Raw genomic sequence first — 19,451 nt, 5'->3', positions numbered from 1 at the left:
GGAGAAAAGAGTGAGAAAATACGGTTGACACGGAGCTTGTTGTGTGAAAGGGTTGTGTGTGTGTGTTTTTTAAATTATTTTGGAGTAAGGACAGATGATTGATTGGAGTGAAAAGAGATGAGCGAAGCCAAACGTCTTGGCTTTACTCTTTGGGAGCTGTCATGTTGACTATCTTTTGTTAATTCTCCATTGCGACCTCATACATAACTTGCCTCTATTTAATTTGTTTCACCAGCCTTCACACAAGCACACTTCCCATATTTCTGCCCAGTTTCTTACTAAGTTGTGTCTGTGAACAACTCCAGACCTCTTTTTAAGTGTCTCTTTAAGCTGTAACTTTTGAGCTGTGACTCAGACGTCTGGAAGCAGCCATCTTCACAACGCGTGTCCACCACCATGTGTTGCAGTCCGGCTGAACCTAAGCTGAGAGCTCCAACATGCTGGTGGTGGACAACTTGAGATAAGCCCTGAAGCAAAGAGGGATTTAGGGAATGAGAAGTAGAGTTGTGGAGCTGTGGGGGAAGAGCTAAAAATGACTAAGCCTCAATTTTTGTTATAAATTAAAAAATCAATGTGTTGGAGTAAGCGGTGCGAGGTGCTGGATTCTCTGGTTCTTGACATATTGCAGTAAACACTAACAGGTGCACCTTCTCCCTGGGTCACTCCCTGGCTGGGCACCAAGATGGAGCAGTCTCAGTGTGTGTGTGTGTGTGTTAGTTTGTGAGAGTGTGTGTTCATGTCCATAAATGAGACAGAGCGAGGGGGAGAGGGGGTGGAGCAGTGGGAGGGAGGGAGAGTCTACGAACATCTGCTGTCCTCTAGAGTTTTTCATTTTTGCTGAGCGCTGCAGTACACAGTCACTAATCAAATCGCACATGTCAGGACTGGCAAGTGGAATTGTGTGTGTTTGTGTACCAGACAGAGACAGTGTGTGTGTGTTTGTCTTTGTGTGTGTGTTTGCTTGTCTGTGTGTGTTTGTTTGTTTGTGTGTGTGTGTGTGTGTGTTTATGACCACAGCAGCAGTCAGGGTGAAGGACCCAGCAGCACCTGTCTGTGGGTGTTTTTTGGAAAGGTCTAAAAGTCATCAAAAACTTCATCTTGCAGGGCGGGTGTTGTCGGCTTGCCGAACAAAGTGGTTTCTGGAGATTTGTTCATTTGAACTTGCTGAAGGCTTTTGCTAAAGAATCACATGAATAAGTTCAAAGGATAGCTGTAAGTGGGATCTCATCTTCATGCTTTTAACCCTTTTTAATGAGCTGTCTTGCAGCTTTTTGCAGTTTTTGCTTAGCCGCTGTTTTTGGAGGTTAAACCATAGGTGAGCACACATGATAAGCCTGTAGCACAAAAAAACTGTGTGTGCACAATTACAGCCGCTACAAAAGGTCAAGGTGGAACAAGAAAGTCTGTGGGCGTTAATTCTGATGTTTGCTGCTATAAAAACTTTAGCTTTCTGGCTTCAGACATCTATCTGAGAGTGGGGCTGCAAGTTTCTTGCCTCCTGGGAATTCATTCCTAGTAATGCAGCTACTTTACCAAATTAAAGTGAATGTACTGATGTGTTCAGTGTGAATAGCCAAAGGTTCAATTGGTCAACTCCAAAATTGTTGGTCAACAATTGTATTGATTATAACTGTGTATCATCAGTTTAAGATTGTCCTTTGTGAATGGAGTCTGATCTTATGACACCTTGCAGATTAAAGAGGAAGTATAATGCTTTCAAATATTTTAAATGTGGATTTAAAATAATAATGATGGATGTGTGAACATGTTAAAACTGCTACATATTTATATTTTGTATTTGTCCTCAAACTGCTCCAAACAACTTGTTCTGAAAAAGGCCCACGATCCTCACAAGATACGGTGAAATGATGAAGTCAAAGGTCAAAAAATCCTGGCACAACTTCCCCAACTTCCAAGGTGCTTGGAGAGAAAGAGTCTTGAAGAGGTCAGAAAAGCTCCAGCAACACTTGTAGTTTTAGGAAACAACTTTATTTGACCAACACGTTTCAGCTTGTGGCCTTCATGAGGGTCATCAGAAATGAATTAAAAACAACACTTAAAAAGGGTAGGGCTGGAATCGAACAAATAAGAACAGACAAACATTTTCATGGATTGTCCAGTCATATTTAGCTACATCTGATTCAGCTAATGGATTGACTGCAGAGGTGTGTCACTTTAGCCACTATGTGATTTTTGACCAGTGAGGTGCTGGTAGAGGGTGAGGGGAAATGTCAAAAGGGGAAGGATCATTGGCACCATTTTCGTAGAGGGCCTGAAAGACAGCTTCAATTGGATGGTGCTGGCACTGGCAGCCATTATAGAATGTTAATCGACCAGAGGATCTATTTAACATTATACATAAAAAAGGAACATAAAGAAAAACACAGGGATATACAAAAATTGTTGATAAAACAAATGCATACATATACATACATAATTATATACATACATATATAGGGCTTTAGAACACATAAAAAAATATTATATTGTGAAAAAAAAAAAAAAAAAGTAAAAAAATAAATAGGAAAATAATAGCAATAACAACAACAACAACAACAACAACAACAACAATAATAATAATAATAATAATAATAATAATAATAATAATAATAAAGTAATGTAGTAGTATAATTTTTATAGATAGAGAAACCAGAATTAAGTAATTGGCTATAAAAAGTAATTCACTGAAAATTCTGCATTTATTCCCCTTGGATATAAGCTTTTTAAGTAAACAATTCAAAATGCTTCTCTCTTTTTCCTCATGAGATCAATATTTGAAATGATGAAGTCATCACATTAGGGTCTCCCAACTGGTTCGTAACATGTTGAAAGGCCGGGCCTCAAACACCAAGGCCTGCCAACCATAGACTGAATATAGAGTGGACAGCGTGGCTCCGCCATTTACCATTGTACACTTTTGAAGCCAAGATTCCTCCGTCACAGGCACAGCCAGTGTAGCAGTTTTGCAGCCAGAGTCTGCGAAGTAGAGACTGTGAGGGATTCTGGGAGAATCTGAGTGGAGCCAGGTGACAAAATTAATATATTTTTTTTCTTTCAAGAGTTTAATCACTTCCTGACTCTACTTCCCGACATATTTTACAGTCCCTGAAAAAATACACAAGCTGTCAATCATCGTTAAACGTGACGTAAAACCTTGATTTTAACTTCTTACAGCTACTGGAAACAAAACTTTTCTGAAAAAAGAGGACTTGAATACAAGACAGCCAAATAATATCTTAAAATCACTACAACAATCGGACGTAAGAAACAATTTTTTAAAGTTTGACCACAGCCCATCTGGATTGAATGGAGAGCTACATATTTTGACTTATACTGCAGCCAGTCACCAGCAGGGGGAGCAGTTTCCCAGGTGACCTCACTTCGAGCTAAGCAAGATGACGTCCATTTTTTTTTTTTTACAGTGTATGCTGCCAACAGGCCAAGAGGGGAGGGTGTTCATGGAGCAGGGAGCCTTAAAGAGACAGCAGCTAAGATAAAGTGTTTCAGACAGAGGCTGAAATAAGGTTTTCAACAACACCAGTGTGAGAAAAATGAGTTTGTTTGTTTGTTTGTTTTTTTAAGCTGTAAATCATGCAAAGCTACTAAGGGGGTACCAGAGGAAGGGTATACACCCAAGAGAAAAGTACAATACCCCCTTAAACTTTACCTGTCGAAATCAAAGAGTGAAATCAACCAACTGTGTTCAGCACCACATTACAATCAGTGTTATCTCAAGATGTTTTACTGGAGGAGCAGGTCTAGACTATATTCTGTTTTATTTTGAACAAAGATCCAACATCAAAACAGGATAAGATCGAAGCTCTGAGTATGGAACGCCTGATGAATAGAGCACTTTGCAGTATTGTCAGGTTACAGTAACAAAAGGAAACTTCCTTTTGACTGGCAGAAACCTCAAGCAGAACCAACCTCACGTTTAAAAGCTAAGTGCTGAGACTGGGTTGGGGTTGAAAAGACGATAAGGGGGATATGTAGGAGGAGAGAGATGAAGAAAGACTAAAAACAGCAACAAAAACATCACATTCAGATTCTCAAACACTACACTGATAATGATGGTGACAGTACGTGTGCTATTTGCAGGAGCTTTTAATTAATGATATTAGACTGATCATAATACTTAAAGCTGTCACACTGTTGATAAGAGGGGTAGGAATGACAGTAGTCGGAGCCTGCAGGTGGATGCTGGAGAGGTGGTGAAGCAGCTTAAATTGATCACTTAATTGTAAAGATGTTTTGTCAGGTGGTTGTGAGAATGATGCATGGCATGAAATTAGTGCATCTGCAGTTGCCAATTAAATGTGATGTCCATTATTTTTATCTCTCCTTTTAAAGATAAAGGCAACTTAATTTAATTTATTTAATTAATATAACAATATTTTCATCAGCACTTCACTGATAGTGTTAAATTAAAATAAAGGTCTCTGCTTTGGCATTGAGCTACTGCTCCTGTGTTTGACTTTTGACAAAATTAACCCAGGCCACTTCAAATTATCTATCTATCTAGCTAGCTAGCTTTCTAGCTAGCTAGCTAACGCAGAACTATACAAACATCATCTATCCATACTCTTGAGTCCTCCTTTAGCTTAATGAGTTCCCAGTGATCTTGGTTGGCAACTTTGACTTCCTGGCTCAAGGCAAGAAAAATGGACACATTTGATTGGCGCATTTTTGTGGGAGGGGCTTAGATGTGTGGGATGAGGTATCTTTTTGATTTTTCATGCTGCTTAGAAGTTTGGATTTTTTCTTTAACTGTATGACAGACTTCGGGGTCCATCCACATTTTATATTCAGTATTATTTTTCAAATAATGTGTCACTGCAGCAACACTGTTATTCTAATTAAGCATCTAGTTACACACTCATGCTAATTAGTCGGACGTGGGTTCAACAAATGATCACAGGCTCAAAGGATCAGCAGTGCATGGGGAAATTTGAACCTCATTCGCAGCCAAACATACAATTATATTTTAGAAAACTCTTCACTGCAGCCTGTGAAAAAGATAGGCAGTGAGTTTAAAATCAGACATGTCTATAACCAAACAGAGACACAAAATTATTTGGATGATTTTTAAAGAGGGATGACTGTAGAAAACATGTTTAGCAGAAGAAAATGAAATTAATTCAAGCTGAAAGCAGGCAGGACTCAAACTTTTCAAGAATACCGATCCTGAAGTCAAGAATAAACTTTCATGCTTGATTTATTGGAAATATTCAGTGAATTTCAGCTCAGCACAGCCTTTGTGTGACATCTTATTATCGTGCCAGCATTAGTCATGTGGTACCCTACCCTACACAAGTACAGTATAATTCTATATGAGTGCATATTGTTAGGCTTGGAAATATATGTCAGATAAAAATAGACTCCCTCTGACTTCTTCCAAGTGGCTCGTCCATCACAAAGACGGATAATGAATCATTACAGCAGAACCCCTGCATGTGAGCATGCATGCATTCATGCCTTCACATAATACATTTTCTGCGTGTTATAATACATGTATACATGCATGTTTGGTGCTGCTGTGTGATCCAGTGGTGCTGTATGACTGATGACTGGTGCTGCACAGAGTCCTCGGGCTGCACCACGCTGCTCCTCTCCTCTATGCTCTGTGCCAATTAGTCGTGTTCTCCTGCAGACGGGTCATCCCTTCCCGCTTGAAAAATCCCAGAGTCTTCCTCCCGCTCCCTACCAAACTCAAGAATGCAGACCTCAGGCATCCCAGACAGGCAAAAGTTCTCCCAGAGCATGCAGAGCACAACGTATTGATTTTTTTCACTCTCACTGTATCTTTTTTATATCCTGTGGCTTTATGTCAAATTGTGAGCTTGACAAAAAAAGCTTAACCAGTTTTTTATTGATAGCCTTGGCCTCTGCTCTCTGTGGTTTATTGAAGTTATTATCTTGAAACTTACACGCTGTATCTCTCAGTCCTCCATTTAAAAGACCAAACCTTTTTTTTCCTCCAGCTTATTTTGGTCTGTGCTTACACACCGATTTAATTTGCTTTCCTTGAGTTTTGTTACACATTCACAAACACACACCCATAGTTTTACTCTCTTAGTACACTCAGCCCTACCTCCTTCCATTTCTTTTCTCTGTAAGAATCTCATTTTTTGATAATATTCTTGTAGACAAAAAGATGCCTGAAAAACAACTTGGACTTAGAAATATTTCACTTGATTTTCTGACAGCACAACAGGTGAATCACATATGGACGAGACTTCCTAATGACATAGTGGTTTGCGGTGATTCAAATCAAAGATGGTGCAGAACAACATCCGCAGCAATCAGCTGTATATAACTCATTTGCATAAATGGTCCATGTTAAAGATGAGTCATCACATTGCAATCAGTGCATCAACAGCAGGGATGTATTGGACCGCTCTCTCTGTGTCTTGTACTGATCACCTGCAGAGCGTGCAACAGGCACTGCAGCAGAGGTGTCAAAAACATTTACACCCATTACTCAAGTAGAAGTATAGATAGTAGGGTTTAAAAGGCTTTTGTAGAAGTTGAAGTATCAACTCTACTTTTTTACTTAGATAAAAGTGTAAACCTACTGGTTTCAAAAAGTAAAAGTAATGTTAGGGGAAGAAATGCCATTAAGGACAAAAGCTAGTGACTATGAAGTTTAGTTAAAATTTTTATGTTGAAAAATTTGGAGCAGCTGGTGTTGATCAGTCCAATCCAATTCACTCTCTCCCAATGGTGCAATTTATTCAAATAGTTTATTGTTTGTGTATTTGTGTTGATTTTTTTTTTTAATGACAGGCTGTAATGAAAACAGGCCAAAATAAAAAAGGGAGTGACACGGTTATTTTTAAAATGTAGGGAGCTGAAAGTACAGATATTTGTCTTATAATGTAAAGAGTAGAAGTAAAAAGTCAGCAAAAAAGTAACCACTCCACACAGTTAAAGATTTTACTGTAAAATAACAGTATATTTAACTGTTATTTTACAGAAACGTAGTTTTTGTTGTGACAGTGATTTACAACAGTGAATGAAGAGGAAAGGCAGTGGATATGACACCTCGGTGTATATTACAGTGCAACGGGCACAAGCTGTCTTTGCTCCACATGGCTTGGACTGGCTATCTGTGCACCACAAGCATGGACAATGTACCCAGTAAGTCTTACATTGAGGTTTAGATGTTAACAAATGAGTTGTGTTGATGGGGCATACTATGTAGGCCAAATTTGAAATGAAGTATAAGAAAGAGTTTTGTCTTTTTTTCAGTGAACTTTAAATTATCACTGTATTCTGTACTGTATACTTGTAGTTTGTAGCACAGACAGCCAGTCCATGCAATGGAGCGCAGACACCTGGTCATGTGTGGAGCACCGACAGTCTGCATTTCCAGTTCATGGGCTGTAAAATATGGTAATCCCAGTCTTTTACTATTATTTTAAACTGAATTTTTTTTACAGTGCAGTAAAGTACAGATACCCAAAATTTCTACTTAAGTAAAGTAACGAATATTTTTACTTCATTACTTGATACCTCTGCACTACAGGTTATCTTACACAGGGTGTTACAACCAAGCCCAGATATTATCTGTATGTGGAAAAACTCTGGATTGGTTAACACAGCAATAGGATACCTTTCTAGCCTCAACTTTTAATACATACATTTTCCAAACAGGACTTGTGAGCAGCTACATAACACACCAGTATGGAACCACTCACAGTTTCCAGGCCACAGTTTACGGTTCATTACCTCGCCCACTACTGCCATACAACTACACAAAAAAAAGATGTCAGCTTTCCCCACTGCACTTTTAGGATTTTAAACTCACTGATCGGACTTACATCTCATCTCTTCAAACACCTGTTCTTTGTTTCCGTATCAGGAGTGTCACTCTTTTTTTCCTGCCTGGTTTTGTTCACTTTCTTCCTTGAATGCTGCAGCTGTGTGAAGAAAAGTAGGACTCCTAAATCCCCTGAAACAGGACACAGGTGCAAAAAAAAAGAGAAAGTAAAAGAGCTCCACCTGCAGTAACTGGCACTTGTATCACAAAAAGACTTCTTTTATGTACCTGTAAAGCTTTTAGTGGCATTTTTTTTTTATCTTTCTTGTGAAGGGAAAATGATGATTTCAACTTTTTTTCTCTCATAAAAGCAGGATTTGTATTTGTTGCTGCCACACAGATATCTTGTTGTTTACTGGGGAAGTAACTCTGTCGACAGTGTTTATGGGGGGCTGTTATTGATCTGTGTGTTTCCTGTCAAGGTGCTGTATCTGCTGGGGGCGATGTCTCTGTCCATGGCTCTGCAGCTTGACCGTCACGGTCTGTGGAACCTGCTGGGACCCAGTCTGTTTGCTCTGGGCATCATGGCCGTAGCCTGGGTAAGGATAACACACATATTAACTGCACAATACACCAGCATAGTCTGAAGCTAAAAGAAGGTTATTCTGTGCAGAGTGTAACTGTAGCTTCTGCAATTAACATTCAGAGTTAAAACTTAAGCTAAATGAAGGAATTTAATAAAATTAGATATCAATTTCAGCCTATTAATCCTGTATTCTAGAGATTAACTCTCCTTTTTCACACAGAAATGGCTAATTCTTGCAGTGTTTGAACTCCCGGTCAGGACAGGATGAAGATAATTAAATTTAATACATAATGTGTGTTTAACATTCATAGACAAGCTTGTTCAAACATGCAGATGAAACGTGTCAGCACTGCCCCTCCATTGTTCCTCACGCCTCTAAGTGTAAAGAGGACTTAATCCATCGTTTAAGCTCAGGGCTGGAACATGGGGCTGGAACATGTGCATGGCTAAAAACTGTGGCTTTCTGACCAATAAAGCTATTTTACATTAGCATGGAAGAAGCTTTAAAAGTTTTGCTGCCTGTGGGTATTAGTCATGGGTTGTAGTTCCATTATAAGTCAGCTTGTACTTTCACTGACTCTTCTCCCAGTCATAATGTGCTCCCTGAACTGAGAAGATAAAAAATAATAGTCTTTCAGGCAAGGTTCTTGGAAGGGAAGAGGAAAAAAACCTTTAACACCAAACCACTGACATGAGTTTGAAAACAAGGTTTGTGGCTTCCTCTGAGAAGTCTTTGAATAAAGTGTGGGAGTAGTAGCTCTGAGAATTATCTTTGTGTGAGCTGGAGGATCCTGCAAAAAAAAGTGAGGAAGATGAAAAACTGTTTAAATCCACCATGTAAAGCATCCAGTTTTAGCAACAATAGGAGGAGACGGTATGTGTTAGAAAGGACGAAATGTGTTTATTCCAAGCTGAACAACGGAGCACATGAACTGTTCTTTCAAATGTGAGTGTACGTGAAGCTTTACATAAATCTGGTTTCTCTCAGGCTTTGAAGAATATGTAAATAAATCATAGATGCTCGTTTACGTACGTTGATTCATAAATATGTATGTGTTTTGTCACAATATTTCAATAGGAGCTTCAATCATAACCCACCTTAAATGATACTATAGGAGTCAGCTTGGCAGTAAATAAAGACTTTTTTCAAAAGAAGGCAAATAGAAATATAATTAAATATCCTGTTTCTTCATGACATAACTGACCCAGTTCTTGTTTGTCCTTATAATAGCCACAAGGCTGGCAACAAGCAGAGTGGCCACACACAGATATAACAGTCAGAGTATCTATTTTACTGAAATAATGATGCCAAAGTGGGAAAAATCAGCATGAGAGAGAAATCTGTCAGTGTGTGAAAATATTGTTCGACAGTAGTAATCAGTTTCAGGCAAATTACTTTAAAACAGTAATTAATTATAGAAAAGGATTTGAACTATTAATGGAATTACTCCTTTGTAAATCTAATGAGTTACCAGGGAAAGTTATTATTCCATTACTTTTTTTTTTTTTTTTTTTGAAAAACCTTCAAATATGTTCAAGACTTCAGATTTTAAGCAGGTTTTGCTGTGGGACAATAAGCACACTACTCATGTCTGTTCTTGCTTTTTACATCAATGTCACTAAAGCAGTGTCTGGACTAATATTCTGTAAACGCCAGCTTTAACTTGACACACTGCTCCGGTCTCACTATTGTTGCATATTGCTCTCTCTTGTATGGCTGTTTGCAGTGCGTTGAGGTTTGTAACAACAACATCCATCTACCTGAACTCTGGCTCTGATTGGCTAACCATGAAAGTGTACTCTACCCTTTAGCCAATCATCATTACTTGTGTGTCTGTGGCCGAGCAAACCAGGTGGGGTAACATTTGTCAGATATCAATGCACAATAACAAGCCATATTTCATTCGATAATGGCGCTGTAACATTTGAAAAAGTAACTATAATTGGACTTAAATGAATTAGATTACCTGTTTTTAGAATAACAACCATGTTATTCCCAACACTGGTAGTAATGCCTGCAACAAACCAAAGGAAAGAAAGGTCGAAGCCCAGAGCGACTGCTCAGACAAGCAGGGCTTAATGCCTTTAGGTGGGCCCCTCTCTGGAGGGCTCACCTGGCTTGCTAGCAGCAAAATAATTTGCTCTAGCTCAGAAAGTGAGTTGAATATAAACTGTGGAATTTGTGTCACATCTGTCATTAATTGATTTCACAAATGGCAAAAACTTCTTCTGCCCCTTTAGTTCATCATCATATATGTGTTTAGAATGTGATGCTATCAGGCTGAGAGCACAGTGCAGCTCTGTGCAGCACAGAGTGGAGATGCTGAAGCTCATGTTAATTATAACAGAGTTTCTAAATTTAACAGCATTTTTGCACTAGAACCTATTAAATGCTGTGAATTAGACCTTGAGACGGAGTAGATACCAGGGGCAGATGATGTGCAATTCTTTATGCTATCATGAGAAGCCACAGTCCATTCTTAGTGAATTCCCCCCTGAGAGAAGAAACAAAAGAGCGTGAGAGGCAGACAGAGCTGGAGGGTTTATCTCAGTAGAGACACATCCTGATCTGATCTTTAGCACACTGATTCATTCTTGTTTAGTCACATTTCATGTCCTATAGCTCTGTGAGCTTGCTGGAGACTGAAGCTGATAAGTGCACACTCACTCATCTTGATAATTAGCTTCCTTTGATTTATTTCCAGGACCAACAACTTCAGAAAAAAAGAAATCCTCAGTTGTAATTGGTTAATCATATCAGGAACCACTTCCTGAAACTTTGACCACATCACATTAGCAGAGAGAAACTCTTCCTTTGGCAGTGGAGCATTGAAAGTATGACATTAGCAAGATAGTTTTTCTGTATTTTTCATCAATCCCTCACATTTTCTATACTATTTTTTTCAGTTCCGTATGCTTTCTTCAGTGTTAAAGATTTCATCCTTTTTAACCTCTTCTTCTGTTTCTTTTCTTGTGTTTTCTTTACTGTATACAAATCAATGTTACATTATCCAGACTTGATATGAAAACAAATAATCCCCAGAGTCTGTGAGCAGAGCTGTATCTCTATTGATCCTGACTGCAACACTCTGCTACACTGCAAAAGAACTGAAATCTTATCAAGTTTTTTTGTCTTAATTTAAGTAAAAAATTGTCTTATTACACTTGATATGAGCCACATTCTACAGATCAGTCCAGAAAATGTCTGGTTTCAAGTTGTTTAAGGACAAAAATGAGGTCTGAATATCTTGTAACAAATGAAAAAAAAATCTGTCAATGAAAAGGAAAAATTTGATCAAAAATTTGCTTGAAACTAGAATAATGTCTTAATACAAGTAGCTTTTCTCTTGTTCCACTGGCAGATTTTCTTTTAACTTGTTACAAGCCGTTCAGACCTCATTTTTGTCTTTAAATAACTTGAAATGACATTTTTCTGGTCTAGTCAGGTGAATGTGGCTCACATTAGGTTTAAAAAGACATTTTCTACTAATGATAAGACAAAATCGCTCGATAAGATTTAGTTTTTTGCAGTGTATCAAAAAATAATAGAGTGCTGCAATGAAATAGTGCTGAGTACTGACCAATCAGAATCATAGTCATATGATAAAAGCCTTAAAATCTAGGTATTGTAGCAGCTGTAGACAGGTGTTTGAGACTTTTGATCGGCATATGTGAAACATTCGTGATGCAAGTCTTGCAGGAGATAGCCCAGCAAACTTCCCCGTAGGGTCTCAGTTTTAAACATAACCTGGGTTCATTTTCTGATTACTTCACCCTTCATAGTTTATTATCAGCTGTTCAGAAGCGTACGTCTGCGTCTCAGCATTCTCTCCTCACTCTCTTTTTGAGCGCTTTCTACAAGAGCCCTTTTCATTTCAGCGTGTCATGTTACTGCAAAGCTTGGCATTCTGGATGTTTCCAGACACAACCGAATTAGATCAGTCAAGCGGGAGGGCACGGAGCGCCTGCTGCTTTGCAGGGGTGTCATGAGCAGTGAGAAGAGGGGCAGAAGTTCAAATCTGTCAATGCCAAATATCCCAAACAGTCTTCAAACTAAATGAGGTCCCTGCATGAAAAGACAGTCCTGGTCGGAAACTGTTTATAATAAGCAGAAAAATGTGCAGCTCCAGAGGGAGTGGAGGAGTAGAAACACATTTCATGTTTTTCCTCACTTGGCTTCACATAGATTATTAGTCTTTAACTCAAAATGTATTCAGCAGAATAACTCAATCAGAGCTATTTCCCTGCTAGAGTACATGTAATTAATTTTGTCATTCATGACCAGCTTACATTTCCCCTGACAATGTTGGGATGCTTTATGGTAATGTGTTTTTTGGGGGGAAAAATATAATCCAGGCAATCAGTGTTTATGAAGCCATGAAACAGAGAGTGAATGAAATAATGAAGCACTCTCTGAACACTGTTTAGGAAGAAATGAAATCTTCAGTCTCACTGTGCCACACATTCAGCAACTGTGGGCCACTTTCAGAAAAAAGGAGCTCATTCTCCATTAAACAAATCGAGACATCATATCCAGTAACTGCCAAACACAACAAGAGCATCAGCAAGAAACAGCCAGAGCAATGACGGACCAATCACTGATGGCCAATTTAAAACATCTATCAGCTGATTATGATCAGTGTGATGGACTTTATGCAGCAGCAGTCAGCATGAATACAAATACCAGACAATAAAAGTGGATTTATGAAGAATTCTGTCCCTCTGTTCCTGTGATCACAGCAAACGCCCTGCTGCTCCCGCACTAAAGTCCCATTTGTCTCCATGCATGAGTGACTGCTGCCTGTATGATCTCCCACTTCAATATCCTGTGTAGACATGACGTGCATTGATAGAATTACGGAAATGAGAACATCAAATTGAGGGCTTTGGAGATTAATTGCAGAAGCAATAAGAATTAGAATGCTTTATTCAAAGGATCTCTTCACTTTTTCAATTTCATCAAAAGAAATTGGTGCTAAAATGTCTTTCTTATCAGGTTTCATGGAAATGACAGTTTGATTTTGGAGTAATTACAGAACAAATTAAGTTGAAATGAAACTGTACATTTTTTTAATTTTCATTTTTTTCACAGAAGCCAAGGCAGCATTTTAGGCTGAAATCAGATGAGGAAAGAGATGTAGAAAAGTCATCAGGGTGCCGTTTACTTAGTGGTTTAAGCCAACACCCTATAGAGGGGTTATTTGTTTATCAACAACACTGGATGTGAGCGCAACTTGTGTGCAAAAGCACTGCAGAGTATAATGGTTTGTCAGCTGACATGGAGGACTCAACCACAAAAAATGCATTTACTATGTATCATCACTTTTACGGATGGGCTCCCAGGTTTGGGAAATAGCAGTGAGAGGACAGATGAGATCAGCAAGTCAACAGATATTAGGTGGACAGACATTTTTAGCTGAAAAATCCAGCGTGTACCCAGAGAGGAATTTAAACACACAACTGCCACTTGATGCTCATGACTGCATTATCTGTGGACATTTACCAGACTGTGACATAGCAGGACGTCAATAAATCAGAGACCCTCCCAAACTAAAAAGAGCACAAAGACTGCCGAGTCTGAGACCCGGTTCATAATAAAAGAACCAGAAAACTACATCACACATTTAATTATTTCAGTGCTGGTGTTTCAGTGTAAAGTGTGACCCTGTTAACTGGTGACACTCTGTCATCATCACTGGTGCTGTCCAAGGGGCAACATCCGGTTAGTAAAAATGAAGCCTATGCAGAAGTGCTAAAAGTTGCTGTTGGTCAAGAATCCACTTGAGGCTGGCTGCAAAAAGACCGGGTGTCACATACACACCCAGCCATAAAAAAACAGACCTTTACATAATAAAAAAGCACATTTACAGCCTGGTTCAAAAAACAGCTTGGGTCTAAAACACTGATTTCACTATGGGCACACGCTGTATGGTGAGTGAATTTTTTTCCATCTCTGTGGTTTAGAAGTTATTGAGATCGTTTGATTTTCCAACCTGAGGCACAGCTCAGGTCACGTGACCACCGGGGGTCTTGTAGCTGCTCAAAGAAAAACTCACAGCCGGTGTCATAGCACATGTGGCTGCGTCCGCGGATCGGCTTCATTTCACGGTTTCAGGAACAGACGGGTGACATCGCGAATGCTTCGTCAATGTTTAATACAGTCCATGGTGCTGTCTGCTTGGAGCCACCAGTTAGCATGGTCGCTATTAACTCCAAAACATAGGTTGCTGTGTGACGCTCAAGACTTGATGGACGTTGCCTCTCTTGTATTGCATTGTTTCTAAAAACTGACCACAGAACAGCCATACATTTTTTGTGCTATGGGGAAAACCCTTATTTCAGCCTCTGTATGAAACACTTCGTTTAAGCTGCTGTCTCTCTAAGTCTCCACGCCCACAAACCCCCTTCTCTCTGATTGGCCAGCTCTCTGGAGGCCTGTCAGGGGCAGGATTTTATGCAGACCTCAGTGTTTGTGGTCCTGCTCTTTGAACATGTCATGAACAAGTTTCAGGAAGCAAACTGCTGTTCTTTCTGACTTTATCAGGTATGTGTTAAAAAACTGAAGGTAGAAACAAATTAACTGCAAAGTTTGCTCATTTAACTTTTAAATATAAGAGGTCAGAATGTTGAAGTGTAAAGCATTGTTTTCTGTGTCTTTCAGACGGTGCGCACCATCCGTAGGCGGCGTTGCTACCCGCCCACCTGGAAGCGCTGGGTGTTCTTCCTCTTCCCGGGAACCATGATCGCCACGTCGGCCGTTGCCCTCTACGCCTTCGTGGAGACAGAGGAGAACTACTTCTACATCCACAGCATCTGGCACATGCTAATCGCAGGGAGCGTGGGCTTCCTGTTGCCACCTCGTGCCAAACCAGACGCCAAGGTGACCCCGCTGAAGCGTAGGCGGGGCTGTGGCTATCAGTTGTGCGTGAATGAGCATGAAGAGCTGGGCCTGGTGGACCCTGGCATCATCTCCATCAACAGCATCTGCACCAGCTGATAAACTCCTCACCCCCCACCTTTTACCTTACAGACACTTCATTGCCTTCTTTTACTTGGGAAATTCACACACGGGAAACTAAGCCACAGAACTTGAATAAGCAATGTAAATACTTTACTGCAGATGTAACACATTGGATTTCTTCTCTTTTTTTGGTTGTTATTGTCATGTAAGTATTATCAGTACAACTGTAATTATTATAATCTATAGTTAAAGTGGTTCTGATGAATTGTGGGTGTACAGTGACACACTGGTGTTTGTGAATATGTATTTAAAGTCAAAGCTGAAACACTGCTGCTATCTGACGGTGACTGTAAAACTGCTTCTGTTGGTTATTTATTGTTGGTCTTGTAAACAGGCCAATTATTTTACGGATGGGGCACAGACCAGGGGGAGACGTGGCGAGACATTTATCAAGGGCACGGCTTTTCTGAAATTCTTTTGAAATATATATCTTTTGCACTGAGACACAAAAATGTTATTCTGTACATTTTTATAACAATATAAACTACAGTGGGCATCACAAATGTAAAACCTAGTTGTCATGTGGAATGTTAGACTGTCTTTTTGCTAATGCAATGTATCGCTTTTACACGAATGTGCTGATTGTTCTTGAAGGGAACAAATCCAAAGTCCAGCTGCCTGTCGAAAGAGAAGAGGGGGAGGCACGATTATTTCTGAGACCTCAAACCAAGACCTCACCTCCCTGTCCTTTTCTGACAGGACCATGTGTGACACCACATTCATAAACAATAAATGTTTTCTTTCTTTGCCTCAGTATTACTTCTGCTTTCCTGGCTTCAAATGCAGTGAAATGGCTGAACTTCTCACAAAGACATCACATTGCAATTCCTGCCCTAATGGAAGCGTGTGGTAGTCAGACAGTGAGATGAAATGCTGTCAACAGCATCCTCCCAGGAATAGAGCGAGGGATAAATAATTCTCCTTAGGAGCAGCAGCATGAAGGCAGCCTCAGAGCATACTGTAGTCTCTCTTCTAAGAAGAAAGAGACACTTTTATGACTCTTTGCTTTAGGTCTTATTGGATGCGATCCATCTACAGGTCTTCCGGACTTATCATCCTGTGAGCCTGCATGATCTTATCAATTTATGTAGTAAAGAAAGATGAATTACTTGATTCTGTGAGATTAGGTTATACCTGGTTTTAAAACTGTGCTTCAAAAACAAAGGCACCAAAAACCTTGGCTGTACTGAGTCATACATGTTGATTTAAAGTGGGGTCATTCTTTCATTGTTTGATATTTTTTGGATGCCTTAGCTTTACATCAAATGAGACTCTTGATAACAAGCACCAAACATAACACAACTAAGGCTGAAGGGAACATTCTGTATAGTGTAGTGACAGTAATCTTCCAAGAGCCATTATCGTATAACCCTGATTGCTTCAGAACAGATATTCCAAACCACTGACTTATTGTTGGGTTGTTGGATTCAATAGAAAGAGTGGAAGTCAGTAACATGGTACAGTTCTGCAAAGTTTTCTTTTGGATGCTAAGTTATTTATAGAAAAAGAAGAGGACTTTAGGCTGTTGGTTTTAGTGGAAAAGTCAGGTCACTGTAGTTTAAAACAATCCACTAGAGGCTATTATGACCGTGTAAGACTCAGTCCCTTCACTCCAAAGTGGACCAGCTTTTTTCTTTGACCAGCTTTGTCATCCTCGAAGCAATGCAGCTGAATCGGCCCAAAAACAATACCAGCTTTAGTGAAGCGAAGACCTTCAGTGATGAAAAAATAAAGCCTAAAAATGGAGCCCCTCAAGTGTGCACTGTGAGACTGGCTCCAGAAGCTTAAGAAAACCCAATAACCCCAATGTTTAAATACCTCTTTCTGACTTTAAACTAGGACAGAGCCAGCCAGAACTTGTCACAAAACCACAAAAATGTTCATTGTCATCCTGTAAAATCTGTGCACTGTACAGTGTCAATAAACAAGATATAATCTGAGGATGCTGTTCTTAAGAGGTGCTGGTATGTGGATTTTTAGATCCTTGGACCGTGTTAGGCTAGTTTTCTTCACACATTAAAAAAAAAAAAAAAACTTGATTAGTTTGAGGTCATTGTAATGAATCTATCAATGATTGGCTAGTTATGGAGGAACACACCATCACTTTAAAGACTTTATCAGTTTCTAGTAGAGTATGTTTTAGGCCATGTCCACATGTAACCAAGTATCTGGGAAACAGCATATTTTTTTAAGTTAACGCCTGTCATCCACCTGAAACCCCAGCTTTATGTTGTTAAAAAAAATGTTTTCTGAAAACCCCGGCCAAAGTGAAGACTTTGAAAAACTCTGGTTTCATGGTTTCGTGTATAAGAAAGAGAGTTTTCAGTTCTCAGACATCACAGCTGATGACAGGGGCTTGTTCTGATTGGCTGGCACAAGTTTTACACCTAGAAAACACCGCCATATATGGGCGTGGCATGTCTTGAGCTGCATTTATCAGCGGACTTGCCCGGTGCGTGTAGACAAAAGCATTTTTAAAAATGAATAAGGGGGGGATATTCATTTCTGGAAATGCCCGGCTATGTGTGTACAAGGCTTCAATGTATCAACTCTTTCTGTGAGCTATGAAAGTGGTGTGGATCCAGGTCACTTGAGGTCACTTTAAGTCCTCACATCAACTTCATCAATCCCTAACATTCCTAATCTCTATATACAGAAAGAAATACGTGCGAGACAAGAGGTCCACAGTCAAAAGAGGCTAAATCAGTGTACTCCTCATTTACGAGGATGTAGATTTTGTTGAATGATTCACTTAATTTACCCTTTATACACTTTCTGAATCACTATGAATCATATGCTCAACTGAACAAAGTACAACCTGTGAAAACTGTATATTAAAAGAAGCCCTTTGTTGCCTTTTTCCATCAAATCAGAGAGAAATAGAAATTGGTTCCACTCTCCATTTTCAGCACAGGCAGATAATTCAAGGAACTTTTAAAAGGATTGGATAGATATTGAAAAGAAAATTGAAGTGCCATTGAAATGCAAAATGAAACACTGGTGAAATCAACACAAGACTTTTTCAGGCTCTATATATTTCAAGGCATTTTTCCGTCACTCCCTGGCTACTTCAATAAAACCCAAATAATGGGAATTTGTGTAATAAGAGACTCAATATTCTAAGTGCAGAGTGCACCCCTTGGCGGAAATAAAAGGCCTGTGACTGTACTTAATGAGACAAATTAGACCAAATGACAAGGTCTTAGATACTGAAATTTCAAACAGTGAATATTCCTGTTCGCCAGCTACACACATGAAATCAAAGCAAGTAGCCTCTTTGTATTCATGGATTCTTGGTGAACATATCTAACAGGATTATTACTCTGACACACCATAACCTACAGCACTTGAGCAATTTCAGCTTTGCTTATTTGCATGGCTGTTTTCCTTGTGTAAATCCTTCGGTCTGAGTGCAGACTCAGTGTACTGTGATGAAATAAGATGAGCAGCACAAAGCCAAAACAAGACTCTCACAACCTCACAACCTGCTGTTATACCTCGATCTGGCTTAAATCAGTCTTTGGCCATGCTAACCGCACTGTGAGGCTTTCTTGGCAAAGTGTAGTTTGAGCTAAATGCTTGTTTCTTCATTCCGTCATGCCCACAACAAAGCTGGGCAGAGCAGTGTTAGCATGCTAGCATGACAGAAGCAAAGCAAAGTACTGCAAAGACTTACAGATCTACTGTTGCAGGTTTTCTTTCTTTCTTTCTTTCTTTCTTTCTTTCTTTCTTTCTTTCTTTCTTTCTTTCTTTCTTTCTTTTTATATCAAAAGCCAAACCTCTAAGAGAAATTATCCCTTTTGTTCACTCCAAAAAAATATGGGGGCTGTTAGACGGTACAAGCTGCAAATGGTTATGAGCATGGCTTATCACCAAAGATAGAAGGAAGCACCAAACAACAATGTGTTATCTTATTTATTTGTTTATTTCATTCATTCATTCATTTTCTGAGCCGCTTATCCTTTTCAGGGTCATAGGTGGCTGGAGCCCATCCCTGCTGTCATTGGGCAAGAGGCAGGGTACACCCTGGGCTGATCACCAGTCATCACAGGGTTGACACATAGACAGACAACCTTCAGGCA

General features: G+C 39.5%; 1 protein-coding gene across 2 annotated transcripts in view; it reads left to right on the top strand.

Moving 5' to 3' along the window:
- The window catches only part of tmem8b (transmembrane protein 8B), a 71,074-nt gene extending 53,807 nt beyond the window's left edge, over positions 1-17,267 (top strand). For both annotated transcript variants that reach the window (XM_074670874.1, XM_074670873.1), the window contains exons 12-13: positions 8,245-8,361; positions 15,010-17,267. In XM_074670874.1, coding sequence (XP_074526975.1) covers positions 8,245-8,361; positions 15,010-15,345 — 453 coding nt within the window. In that variant the 3' untranslated portion in view covers positions 15,346-17,267. The remainder of the gene's footprint in view (positions 1-8,244; positions 8,362-15,009) is intronic.
- Positions 17,268-19,451: the final 2,184 nt, after the last annotated feature.

Source organism: Halichoeres trimaculatus, unplaced genomic scaffold (genome assembly GCF_033239565.1).
Source record: "Halichoeres trimaculatus isolate MK-OKI-2021-1 unplaced genomic scaffold, fHalTri1.1 fHalTri1_scaffold_5, whole genome shotgun sequence".
In the NCBI taxonomy this organism is placed as follows: Eukaryota; Metazoa; Chordata; class Actinopteri; order Labriformes; family Labridae; genus Halichoeres; species Halichoeres trimaculatus.
Note: the sequence above shows the minus strand (reverse complement) of the source record. Positions and strands in the feature narration are given on the sequence as shown.